The sequence below is a fragment of the Jaculus jaculus genome, chromosome 9 (assembly GCF_020740685.1).
Source record: "Jaculus jaculus isolate mJacJac1 chromosome 9, mJacJac1.mat.Y.cur, whole genome shotgun sequence".
NCBI lineage: Eukaryota > Metazoa > Chordata > Mammalia > Rodentia > Dipodidae > Jaculus > Jaculus jaculus.
This window is the reverse complement of record NC_059110.1, coordinates 108,542,197-108,555,819: the sequence shown is the minus strand read 5'-3', so window position 1 is coordinate 108,555,819 and position 13,623 is coordinate 108,542,197. Positions and strand designations below refer to the sequence as shown.

The window sequence follows — 13,623 nt, the reverse complement described above, 5'->3', positions numbered from 1 at the left end:
AAAAAAATTAATGAAAATAAAAATATTTCTTAAAACACCAAATTAAAAAAAGGCACAAAGTGAAACAGAAAACAAATTGTATGATCTCAAAACTTATCAGAATTTTGCTTTTCTGGAATGGAATGTTCTTGGGTGAGAGCCCAGAAATCTCTACCAAACCCTTCTTGAGCCTTACTGTATTACACAGCTTTTTAAAAAATGTTCTGTTTATTCATTTATTAGAGAGAGAGAAAGGGGCAGAGAGAAAGAGAGGGAATGGGCACACCAAAGGCCTATAGCCACTGTAAACAAACCCCAGATGCATGTGCCTCCTTGTGCATCTGGCTTATGTGGATCCTGGAGAATCAAACCGGGATCCTTTGGCTTTGCAGGTAAATACCTTAACCGCTGAGCCATCTCTCCAGCCCTGTGTACTTTGTTCTGTGTCTCCTAACAGGACCTCACCATGGAACAGACAGGAGACGACATCCCTCCCACATCAGCTATCTTGCTGGACCCGGATCATTGTAATTTCTCTCAGGTCGTCTTTAACGATGTGGAGAAGTTCTACGTGCCTGGAGGAGACATCATATGTAATTATACCTTCACCCAACACTTCATTCCCCGCCGAAAGGACTGGATTGGCATCTTTAGAGTAAGTGGTTAATTTGGTACAAAGTGATTGGGAACTAGTGATGAATCTTAGCTACATGAGGGTACAACTCCTCATGCTCATTATGAGCACATTGTATACCAACTGTGGACAATTTAAAAATTCTAAACTAGCTTCCTAGCACTTCTGTCATCATTCACCACTGTATGCCAGGAGGTTCACATTTTTTATTTTTTTGGTTTTTTGAGGTTGGATCTCACTCTAGCCCGGGCTGACCTATAATTAGACTCAGGGTGGCCTCAAACTCATGGTAATCCTCCTACCTCTGCCTCTCAAGTGCTGAGATTAAAAGCATGCGCCACCATTCCTAGCAGGAGGTTCAAGATTACATTCAGGGCTGGAGAGATGGCTTCGCTTGCATGTGAGGCTTAAGGACCAGGTTCGACTCCCCAGAACCCATGTAAGTCAGGTGCACAAGGTCATACATGCACACAAGGTGGCACACACGTCTGGAGTTCGGTTGCAGTGGCTGGAGGCCCTGGTGCACCAATTCTCTCTGTCTCTCATAAAAAGGATTGCATTCAGCAGTGTCCCCTACAGCCAGGGCTGCTGTGGGCGCTGGGGAGCCTATGTCCCCTGAAGGATTGCTCCCAAAAGGCGATGTGGAAAAGACCAACCAACTAGAGGAGACTCCGGGGTCTGATGGAAATGTTTCTGGAGAGGGTCCATTCTGAGGCTGCAGCCAGCTTTGATCACTTGCTTTTTGTGGCTCAAAAACTGTTATAGATTTTGGGCTGGAGTGATGGTTTAATGGTTAAGGTGCTTGCCTAAAAAGCCAAAGGACCTTGGTTTGATTTCCCCAGGACCCACGTAAGCTAGATATATAAGGTGGCGCATGTGTCTGGAGTTCATTTGCAGTGGTTAGAGGCCCTGGTGTGCCCATTCTCTCTCTCTCTCTCTCTCTCTCTCCCCCCCCCTTTCTCTCTTGCTCTCTCAAATAAATAAATAAATAAAAAATTTTTAAAATGTTGCAGATTTTCCAGGACAGCTTTGTGGATTGGGACCACTTCATTTATGATCCTGGTTCTTCCTGTTGTCTTTTGAGACAGAAAAATTGCAAATGGAGCAACCACAGCAAAGACAGTTATTTCTAGGGCTTCACACAGGGCTGTCAGAAGGAATGCCAGGGGCTCTACCTCCACTCCCTGGTAAAATCCAGATGCTCAGCTGCTTTAATTGAGCTTTGTGTGAGAACTTTGAAATTCGGTTGTGTCTGAACTGGTTATTTGGATTCCCCTCCCCCTTTTTAATTTTGACACACTGATCTATGTATTTAAACGTGGCAGGGGGTGTGAACACTCCCTCACTGTCTCATGGAGACTCCCAACTTGCAACTGTGCCCTTTATACCATCCTCACTTTTTTTTTAAATTATTTATTTATTTATTTGAGAGCGACAGACACAGAGAGAAAGACAGATAGAGGGAGAGAGAGAGAATGGGCGCGCCAGGGCTTCCAGCCTCTGCAAACGAACTCCAGACGCGTGCGCCCCCTTGTGCATCTGGCTAACGTGGGACCTGGGGAACCGAGCCTTGAACGGGGTCCTTAGGCTTCACAGGCAAGCGCTTAACTGCTAAGCCATCTCTCCAGCCCCCATCCTCACTTTTATTTCCTGTTCTGACTCCGACTACAGAGGGCAGCCACGTGGCATTATTGCAGCTCTGCCCACCTCTCAGTGAGCTGCTCCTCACTGGCAGTTCTCACCATCTCACTGTGGGGCAAAACATTAACGCCAGTGGGAGGAAAGCAAGCAACCATGGCCATTGACCATCTTTTTCTTTTTTTTTAAGAATGGATATGTCAGAAAGGGACATGCACACAAAATGAGACTGACAAAATAGATCACAACCTTAAGGCAAAAGAGCCATCAGGAATCCTTGTGTATGTTGGCAAGAGAGAGGCTGGCTGCGGTTTCAGCCAGAAGATGTGGTGATGGGGCTGTGGACAGAACGGGAGCTCATTTCCTCTGAAAATTCTGGCCACTAGAAGACCTGTGTGCATTTGTATGTTAAAAAATAAACTTGGGGGGAGAGATGGCTTAGCGGTTAAGCACTTGCCTGTGAAGCCTAAGGACCCCGGTTCGTGGCTCGGTTCCCCAGGTCCCACGTTAGCCAGATGCACAAGGGGGCGCACGCGTCTGGAGCTCGTTTGCAGAGGCTGGAAGCCCTGGCGTACCATTCTCTCTTTCTCTATCTGTCTTTCTCTCTGTGTCTGTCACTCTCAAATAAATAAATAAATAATTTAAAAAATAAATAAATAAATAAACTTGGGCTGGAGGGATGGCTTAGCGGATAAGGCGTTTGCCTGCAAAGCCAAAGGACCCAGGTTCAGTTCCCCAGGACCCACGTTATCCAGATGCACAAGGGGGCGCATGCGTTTGGAGTTTGTTTGCAGTGGCTGGAGGCCCTGGCGTACCCATTCTCTCTCTCTCTTTTTTCTCTTTCCCTCCCTCTTTCTCTGTCAAATAAATAAATAAATAAAAATAAAATATTTTTTAAAAATCTATCCAAGCACAAAAAATTTTTAAAAAACTCAGTGCTTCCTTTTTGTATTTAAATATTAAAAGGATTCCAATTGAAAAAAAAGATTGCATTCAGCTCACTTTCTATATCCCATTTTTCTTCCCACTTTTGCCTCTCCCCTCCCTTCCTTTCTGTACTACTCCCCTCTCTTCCCACTCCCCCCCTTTCCTTCCTTCTCTCCCAACACACACACACACACACACACACACACACACACACCATAATGTCACACATCTTATCTTCTTATTTCCAGAGCCAGGAAATAAAGGTCAAATTTAAAAAATGTATATAGCCAACTCTGATATCAGTGACCTTGGGTCTGGCAGTTTAGTATGTCATGTGCATATTTTCCAGCAATGTTCATCCTGCAATCAGACACCATGCTTTACTTTGGTGTGAAGAGAAAATTGTGAGTTTCTCTTCCTCAGCTGTCTGGAGGACTGAGCGTATCAATGAAGCATTGGAAACTAGAGATAATAAGACTGGTCTTTGGAGGGATGCACAGCAGAAAACCAGAAAGACATGGCAGCTTCTGAGACTCGAAGATATCGAATCTTCACACGGGGAGGGTTCCAGCACAGAAAGCTGATACCGCAGAGTGGTTGCTGTCTTGCAAAGACAGGAGCTGCTGTGTTCTTCCTCATAAATAGCGAAGTGTGTAGATCAGCACCACTCAGTGTGAGGTTCTGCTGTGAAGGCACTTAGAATGTGGCTAGGGGCTGGCCAGATAGTTCAGTGGGTAAAGCACTTGTCATACAAGCATGAGGTCCTGAGTTCTGATCCCAGCACCCATGTGAAATATTGAGCACCATGGTGGTACATGCCTGTAATCCCAGCACTGGGGAGGTGGAGGCAGGAAATCCCTTGGGGTTCACTGGCTAGCTGGTCTAGTTGAATGGATGAGCACTAGGTTTCATGAGAGACTCGATCTCAAAGAATAATGTGGGGCTAAAGAGGTGGCTTAGCCATTGAAGGCACTTGCTTGCAAAGTCTGGTGGCCCAGGTTTGATTCCCCAGGACCCACATAATGCTAGAAGCACAAAGTGGCCCAAGCATCTGGAGTTCATTTGCAGTGGCCAGAGGCTCTGGTATACCCATTCTCTCCCCTCCCTCTCTTTCTGCTTGTAGATAACAGAAAAATAGATACCCTTTTTTAAAAGAAGAGTAAACTAGGCATGTTGGCACATATCTTTAATCTCATCACTTGATAGGCAGAAGTAGGAGGATCTCTGTTAGTTCGAGGCCACCCTGAGACTACATAGTGAATTCTAGGTCAACCTGGGCCAGAGGAAGACTCTACCTCAAAAAAAAAAAAAAAAAAAAAAATTGAAATTGAAACTGAAAAAAAAAAAAAGAGTAAGGTGAAAAGAGGAAAAGATCTAACTTTCACCTCTGGCCTATACACACATATGAGAACACATGTACATTAACTCACACCATACACACCCAAAAAGAAATAAAATTTGGCTAGTATAACTAAGTAACTCAAATTCAAATTAGTTACTTATTTACTGGCTTTAATTTTTTTTTTTTTTTTTTTTTTGGTTTTTCAAGGTAGGGTCTCACTCTGGCCCAGACTGACCTGGAATTCACTATGGAGTCTCAGGATGGCCTCGAACTCACGGCGATCCTCCTACCTCTGCCTCCCGAGTGCTGAGGTTAAAGGCAGGGTGCGTAGCAAGTAGGTTTAACCACTGAGCCATCTCTCCAGACTCATGTTTGGGTGTTTTAAGACAGGATGTTGTCCAGGCTATCCTCAAACTCACTTTATAACCAAGAATGGTCTCGAGCTCCTAATCCTCAGGCCTATCCCCTCATGTGCTGGGATTATAGGCACATGCTACCACGCCTGACTTCAAATGTTTTATTGTTTGGTTGGTTAGTTGTTGTTGGTTTTTTTGTTTTGTTTTGTTTTGAGGTAGGGTCTTGCTCTAGCCCAGGCTGATCGGGAATTCACTTTGTAGTCCCAGACTGGCCTCAAGCTCACAGAAACCCTCTTACCTCTGTCTGCCTCCTGAGTGCTGGGATTAAAGGCGTGTGCCTCCATGCCTAGCTCCAATTTTTTAAAAAATATATCCAGTGTTATCTTTTCTATATTTAGTGACACCACCAATGACAAAGCTTAAAGCAGGTAGAAATCAGCTTTCCTTCCTTCGCTGTGTCATCTGCCCTGTGTACTCGTCTTGACTGGGATTTGAAATGTTTCCCAAGTTTCTCAGCAACTAGCAGGACACAAGAGGCAGACCAGGGCCAGGACTGCTCAAGTCGGAGAGCAAAGACAGAAATTGAGGTTGGCTAGAAGTTCTTTCCTTGTTGCTAGAGGTAATTCGTAGGCCTTTCTTGGGATGATTTAGCAGTTAAGGCGCTAGCCTGCAGAGCCAAAGGACCCACGTTCAATTCCCCAGTTCCCATGTAAAGACAGTTGCACAAGGTGGCACATGCATCTGGAGTTCGTTTGCAATGACTGGAAGCCCTGGCATGCTCATTCTCTCCCCCCCACCAAATAAAAATAAAAATAAATTTAAATAAGAAAAGAAACTCCAAGAAGTGAATGAGGACTCCATAAGATTCCTATTTCCTGTACCACAGTCGGAGGCAGTGGCTCTGACGTTCTCACAGCGGCGGGGTGTGTAATAACGAGGCTCTAACATGTGCCCGAGTATTTTCTGATGAACTCTAGATTCCTTAATATGTAAAAGGGGAATTTATTTTTACTTCTTTCTCTTCCCACTGGGTTCAGACAGGGTCAAAATATGGCCATAAATGTAATTTTGCTTCTCAATTGCTACATGTTCTGCTCTTAAAGACGCGGTGGCTCCAGCCCTATTCCCTGGAGTCCTTTTATCTTCAGATAAACTTTGGGCCATCCTTTACTCTCGTCTTCACATTTGTGAGAGTATTTTCCACTTGACTGCTTTCCGCTCTAGACATGCCTTGCTGTGTCCTTGTGCATATAACTCCTTGTATTCAATACCCAGAAGAGGCATTCTGCATACCCACATTCTTGCATTCTGCTTTTTTTTTTAATCACTAAAAAGCTTTCATTAAGTATGCATTAAGAAAAACATGGGGGTGGTGGGGCTGGAGGGATGGCGTAGCGGATAAGGCGTTTGCCTACAAAGTCAAAGGACCCAGGTTCAATTCCCCAGGACCTATGTTAGCCAGATGCACGAGGGGCACATGCATCTGGAGTTCGTATGCAGTGGCTGAAGGCCCTGGCGCTCCCATTCTCTCTCTCTCCCCCTCTTTCTCAGTCAAATGAACAAATAAAATATTTTAAAAAAAAGAAAAGAAAAGAAAAGAAAAACATGGGGGGGGGCAGAGTGTGGTGGTGCACGCCTTTAATCCTAGCACTAGGGAGGCAGAGGTAGGTGGATCGCCATGAGTTCAAGGCCACCCTGAGACTACATAGTTAATTATAGGTCAGCCTGGACCAGAGTGAGTCCCTATCTCCAGAAAAGAAAAAAAAAAAAAAAGGCTGGAAGGATGGCTTAGTAGTTAAGGCCCTTGCCTACAAAGCCAAAAGACCCAGGTTCAATTCTCCAGGACCCCCATAAGCCAGATGCACAAAGTGCTGCATGCATCTGGTATTTTTATGCGGCAGCTGAAGGCCCTGGTGTGGCTCATATTCCCCCCCCCCTCAATGTCTCTCTGTCTGCCCTTTTCTCTCTCAAATAAATAAAAATGAGCCAGGCATGGTGGCGCACGCCTTTAATCCCAGCACTTGGGAGGCAGAGGTAGGAGGATCAAAGTGAGTTCAAGGCCACCCTGAGATGTCATAGTGAATTCCAGGTCAGCCTGGGCTAGAGTGAGACCCTACCTCAAAAAACACACAAACAAACAAAAAAAAAAAGGATAAAGAAAAAGAAATTTAAAAAGAGTAAAACAACAACAACAACATGGAGCCAGGTGTGGTGGTGCACACAGAGGTAGAAGGATCACCGTGAGTTCGAGGCCACCCTGAGAACACAGAGTGGATTCCAGGTCAGCCTGGGCTAGAGTGAGACCCTACCTTGAAAAAACAAAAAAGAAAGAAAGGAAGAAAAACTCGGCCTCAGCATGATGGCATGTGTCTAGAACTCCAGCACTCAGAAGTCTGAGGCAAGAGGATTGTATGTATGAGGCCAGCTTGGGCTACAGAGACCCTGTCTCAACACTCCCCCCACAGAGAGAGAGAGAAAGAGAGAGAGAGAGAGAGAGAGAGAGAGAAAATAAAAAGCACTGATGGAGATTAAAGAAAAAAAAAAAACAAACACCTATCCAGACAGCACTCTCTTATCTGGTGACTTTTAATAAGAACGCTTTTGCCCTTCTGCCTCAACTGAAAGAATGCATTTTTAAATTGTAGTAGTAGAAATGGTGACTCATGCCTATAATCATAGCACTCAGGAGGCAAGAGGATTGTAAATTAGATGCCAACCTGAACTCTCAGTGGTTAAGGCACTTGCCTACAAAGCCTAAGGACCTGGGTTCAGTTCCCTAATACCTACATAAAGCCAGATGCACAAAGTGGCACATTTGTCTGGAGTTTGTTTGCAGTGGCTAGAAGCCCTGATGTGCCCATTCTCTCCCTCCCTCCTTCTCTCCCTCCCTCCCTCTTTCTCTTTCAAATAAATAAATAAGCTACACAGTGAGACCCTATGGTGACCATGCCTTTGGTCTCAGTACTTGGGAGGGGGAAGCAGAAGGACGAGGACCCTGTTCAAGGCCAGCCTAGGCTACATAAGACCCCCACCTCAAACCTAAATAACTAAATAAAAATGAGAAATTATATCCAGATTGGCTATGGCAAGTCCGAAATGGATATAGAAGAGGACAAAGCAGAAAGAGAATTGATTTATAAATGCCTGCTTATTGAGGAGTTTGTTGTTTATTTGGTTTTGGTTTTTCAAGGTAGGGTCTCACTCTAGTTCAGGCCGACCTGGAATTCACTTTGTAGTCTCAGGCTGGCCTGGAACTCACAGCGATCCTACTCCCTCTTCCACCCAAGTGCTGGGATTAAAGGTATGTGTCACCACGCCCGGCTTTGAGAAGTTTTGAGAGTACCATTGTAAAACTGGAAGCATAGCCAGGCGTGGTGGCGCACGCCTTTAATCCCAGCACTCCAGAGGCAGAGGGAGGAGGATGGGTTCGAGGCCACCCTGAGACTACATAGTGAATTCCAGGTCAGCCTGGGCTAGAGTGAGACCCTACCTCAAAAAAAAACCCAAAAAGAATGGAAGCAGGATCAAGGTTCGCAATCCCAGGACTTTATTTGGGTGTTTAAAAAAATATTTATTTATTTGGGAGAGAGTGAGAGAATCGAACCTGGGTCAGCAAGCTTTGCAAGCGGGCACCTTTAACTGCTAAGCCATCTCTCCAGCACTAGAACTTTTTCCTTTTTTTTTTTTAATTTTTTGTCTTCTTTCTTTATTTTATTTTTTATTTTTATTTTTTGGCTTGAGGTAGGGTCTTACTCTAGCCCACACTGTAGCTCTGGCTGGCCTTGAACTCATGGTGGTCTTCCCACTTCAGCCTACTGAATGCCAGGAATTACAGACATAAGCCACCACCCCTGGCTTATCCCAGCACTTTTTGCTTTTTCTTTTTCTCTTTGGCGTGTGTATTGTGGTATCTGTGTTCATGTGCATGTGGGCTCATGTGTAGGCGGGCACATGTGTGTGAACATGTGGAGGCCAGAGGTCTATGTCTGGTGTTTTCCTTAACTGTTCTTCACCCTGTTTATTGAGACAAAATATTTTTTTTAATATTGTTAATTAATTAATTTATTTATTTGAGAGAAATTGGGCACTCAAGGGCCTCTAGCCACTGCAAACAAACTCCAGACACATGCCCCACCTTGTATGGGTACTGGGGAATCAAACCTGGGCCCTTAGGCTTCACAGGCAAGCACCTTAACCACTAAGCCATTTCTCTAGCTCAAAACAGAATCTTTCATAAGCCTGGAGCTCATCAATTCCAGCAAGCCTCAGGGAGCTCTCATCTCCTTCACCACACCCAGCCTTTCTGTGGGAGCCGGGATCAGAACTCAGGCCCTCATGCTCCGACAGCAAACACTTTACCAACTGAGCAATCTCTACAGTAAGTTACTTTTCACTTTTTTAAGGTAGGATCTCACTGTAGCTCAAGCTGACCTGGAATTCAGTATGTAGCCTCAGGGTGGCCTCGAACTCATGACGATCCTCCTACCTCTGCCTCCTGAGTGTTGGGATTAAAGGTGTGCACTACTGGCTTTTTTTTTAAAGAAGGATTTTACCATGTAGCTGTGGTGGTTTGTTTTTTTTTTAATATTTATTTATTTATTTATTTGAGAGCGATAGACACAGAGAGAAAGACAGATAGAGGGGGAGAGAGAATGGGCGCGCCAGGGCTTCCAGCCTCTGCAAACGAACTCCAGACGCGTGCGCCCCCTTGTGCATCTGGCTAACGTGGGACCTGGGGAACTGAGCCTTGAACCGGGGTCCTTAGGCTTCACAGGCAAGTGCTTAACCGCTAAGCCATCTCTCCAGCCCTGCTGTGGTGGTTTTAATGTAAGAGCCCCCCACAGACTCAAGTATTTTTAAGAATATTTTTATTTATTTATTTGTAAGCAGAGAGAGACAGAAGATAGACAAAGAGAATGGGCATGTCCAAGGCCTCTATCTGCTGCAAATGAACTACAGATGCATGTGCCACTTTGTGCATCTGGCTTATGTGGGTACTGAGGAATCAAACTGTGGTCATTAGGCTCTGTAGGCAAGTGCCTTAACTGCTGAGCCATCTCCCGGGACCCTAGACTCGGGTATTTTTAATTAAGTTTCCTATTTAAATAAATTTTTATTTAATTTTATTTATTTGATAAAGAGAGAGACAAACAGGCAGGGAGAGAGAGAATGGGCATGCCAAGGCCTTTAGCCACTGTAAACAAAATCCAGACACATGTGTCACCTTGTGCATCTGGCTTATGTGTGTCCTGGAGAATCGAACCTGGGTCCTTTGGCTTCATAGGCAAGTACCTTAACCACTAATCTTCTCTCTAGCCCTAAGCCTTGTATTTAAGTCTCCAGCAGGCAGAACCCTACTGGAAGAGATGTGTCACTGGAGATGGATCTAGAGTCCAGCCTACTTGTATTGAGAGCCATCTTGAGCTCTGGTTGGTTATTCTCTCTGTGCTCTGGGTATTCAGAGTGGGCTTGTGCTTGCTGGAGCTGGCTGTTCTGTCTGTCTGCCATGGTTGCATGATGAAGCAAGCCAGCTTCCCCCACCATGATGAAGCTTCCCCTGGAATCTATAAGCCTGAAATCAACTCTTTCCTCCCATAAGCTGCTTCTGGTCAGGAGCTTGTCACAGCAACAAGAAGGCAAGTGCAACACTAGCCCAGCCTGGCTGGCCTTGAGCTTGCAGTCCTCCCCCATCAGCCAACCAACTAGCTGAAATTGCGGGCTTGTGTTGTCATGAGCTCTCAGGACAATTTTAGCCAGTCATGCTTAGCTCTGTGTGTTTGGATATGCTGTTTGTTTGTTTGTTTGTTTGTTTGTTTAAACACGGTCTCAACATTGTGGCTCAAGTTGGCCTAGAACTCACCATGTAGCACAGTCTGGCCTCAGTCACAGCAGTCCTCTCGTAGACCAGGCTAGCCTTGAGCCCACAGTGATTCATCTGCTGCAGTCTCCCAAGCGCTGTAATTATGGATGTGAGCCACCACACCTGGCTTTTCTTTCTTTCTTTCTTTCTTTTTAATTTTTATTTATATAACAGAGAAAGAGGGGGACAGAGAGAGAGAATGGGTGTGCCAGGGCCTCTAGCCACTGCAAACGAACTCCAGACGCTTGCTCCCCCCTTGTGCATCTGGCTAACATGGGGAATCGAACCTGGGTCCTTTGGCTTTGCAGGCAAACACCTTAACTACTAAGCCATCCCTCCAGCCCTTATTTTCTCATTAACTGGTATTTTGAACTGTGCATATATACCTCAAGTTTTGGTTGTATTAGATTTTTTCCTGTAGAGTTATCGTAAGTCAAATACCATGTGAATCTGGTCAGAATGCATTCATCCTATTTTACATATGTACAAATGAAGGGTGGTCACATGTTAAGAAGTCACAGCTCAAATGGGTGTTTCCCGCAAGTCCTGCTGCTGCTGAAAGGGAAGTTTCTTGTCCTTGCAGGTGGGGTGGAAGACCACCCGGGAGTATTACACCTTCATGTGGGCTACTTTGCCCAGGGACCTGAACACAGAGTCAGCCACACAGCAAAAAGTCCAGTTCAAAGGTGAGAAAAATACCAGATCGAAGGTGTCAAAGGGCTGGAGACATGGGTCGAAGTGCATGCCCGCTAATCCTAAGGTCCGAGACTCAGTTCCCCAGGACCCAGGCACAGCCAGATGCACAAGGTGGTACATGCATCTGGAGTTCATTTGCAGTGGCTAGAGGCCCTGGTGCGCCCATATTCATATTTTATCTGTCTCTTCCTCTCCTTACAAAATAAATAAATAAAATCTTGCTGGGCTTGGTGGCGCACAGCTTTAATCCCAGCACCTGGGAGACAGAAGCAAGAGAACTGCTGTGAGGCCAGCCTGAGAATCCATAGTGAATTCCAGGTCAGCCTGAGCTAGAGGGAGACCCTACGTCCAAGAAAGAAAGAAAGAAAGAAAGAAAGAAAGAAAGGAAGGAAGGAAGGAAGGAAGGAAGGAAGGAAGGAAGGAAGGAAGGAAGGAAGGAAAAGGTGTTAAAAACGATAGCTAGGGGCTGGAGAGATGGCTTAGCGGTTAAGCGCTTGCCTGTGAAGCCTAAGGACCCCGGTTCGAGGCTCGGTTCCCCAGGTCCCACGTTAGCCAGATGCACAAGGGGGCGCACGCGTCTGGAGTTCGTTTGCAGAGGCTGGAAGCCCTGGCGCGCCCATTCTCTCTCTCTCCCTCTACCTGTCTTTCTCTCTGTGTCTGTCTCTCTCAAATAAATAAATAAAATAAAATATTAAAAAAAAAAAACGATAGCTAGTTCCCTTGAAATTGACTTTAAAGCAGATAGAAAGATTTTTCACATTAAAAACTTTGGGGATAGATTTTAGTTTGGATTAACAACCATGTTTTGTTTTCAGCTTACTACCTGCCTAAGGATGATGAGTATTATCAGTTCTGCTACGTGGATGAGGATGGTGTGGTCCGGGCAGCAAGCGTTCCTTTCCAGTTCCGTCCAGAAAGTGAGGATGACATCCTGGTGGTTACCACTGAGGTCTGTAATCGTCTCATCTCAATTCCTGCTCGTCATTAAGCATAGTTACATTAACAAATACACAATAAATGATTGCTCCCTCCTCTAGAATTTATTTTTCCATTTTAATTTTTTTTTTTTTTAAATTTTTGAGGCAGGGTCTCACTCTAGCCCAGGCTGACCTGGAACTCACACTGTAGCCCCAGGCTGGCCTTTTCCAACTCATGGCAATCCTCCTGCCTCTGCCTCCCAAGTGCTGGGATTAAAGGCATGCGCCACCACGCCCGCCTTAGTTGGGTGGCCAAATTTAAGGCTTGCAGTGTCCACTGTTGAATATCTCCATTGGTGATTTCTGTCTCTCCTATTGAACTGTATGCAGCATTGCTTTCTCCAGCTTTCTGTCAACTGGTCTATATGGAAGAGGTTTTCGGCTCAGCAGGATTTCTCAGGGGCCTTGCAACCCAAGTATGTGGAGTTTTCATCAATAGGCTCTTACCATCTATTCCTGGTGAGAAACTAAGAGCCTTGGCAATAGCCTGTAATGTTTTGGGGGCATCAGGGACCTCCCTGGCCAGCAACTCACTGGAAGGTATCCCATCTCTGGCACTGAAAATTTTCTAGTAACCATCTATGGCTCCTGTGTGTTCCATTGTCCAAAAATGTAGGTTTCCATATTTATATCCTCTTAGATTTTGATTAGCCCTCCCTCCACCTTTCCTTTACTCAATCTCTTCCCCTGACCTCACTTAGGCCTTTTCACCCCTGTTAATCTGTTCTTTGTGATCAGAGAGAGTTTGAGAGAGTGAGTACGGGTGCACCAAGACCTCTTGCCTCCACAAATCAACTCCAGGTGCATGCACCGCTTTGTGCATGTGGCTGTATGTAGGTACTTAGAATTGAACCTGGGCCAGCAGGCTTTGCAAGCAGGTGCCTTTAGCCACTAAACCATCTTCCCAGATTTAGAATTTCTATAATTTGGCTGACATTCAGTTATTCTCTTAACTCCCACTACTTAACATTTTTTAAATTTTTATTTATGCTGGGTGTGGTGGCGCACGCCTTTAATCCCAGCACTCGGGAGGCAGAGGTAGGAGGGTCACTGTGAGTTTGAGGCCACCCTGAGACTACAGAGTGAATTCCAGGTCAGCCTGGGCTACAGTGAGACCCTACCTCAGAAAACCAAAAAAAGGAAAATAAATTATTGATTTGTATGTGTGTGTGCATGTGTGTGCATGTGTGTGCATGTGTGTGCGGTGTGTGTAT

General features: G+C 45.3%; 1 protein-coding gene and 1 pseudogene across 2 annotated transcripts in view; both read left to right on the top strand.

The window, feature by feature from the left end:
* Calcoco2 (calcium binding and coiled-coil domain 2) overlaps positions 1–13,623 on the top strand; it is a 64,044-nt gene that overhangs the window by 26,150 nt on the left and 24,271 nt on the right. For both annotated transcript variants that reach the window (XM_045159589.1, XM_045159588.1), the window contains exons 2-4: positions 437–634; positions 11,320–11,422; positions 12,248–12,381. In XM_045159589.1, coding sequence (XP_045015524.1) covers positions 446–634; positions 11,320–11,422; positions 12,248–12,381 — 426 coding nt within the window. In that variant the 5' untranslated portion in view covers positions 437–445. The remainder of the gene's footprint in view (positions 1–436; positions 635–11,319; positions 11,423–12,247; positions 12,382–13,623) is intronic.
* On the top strand, positions 998–1,832 carry LOC123463386 (annotated as a pseudogene).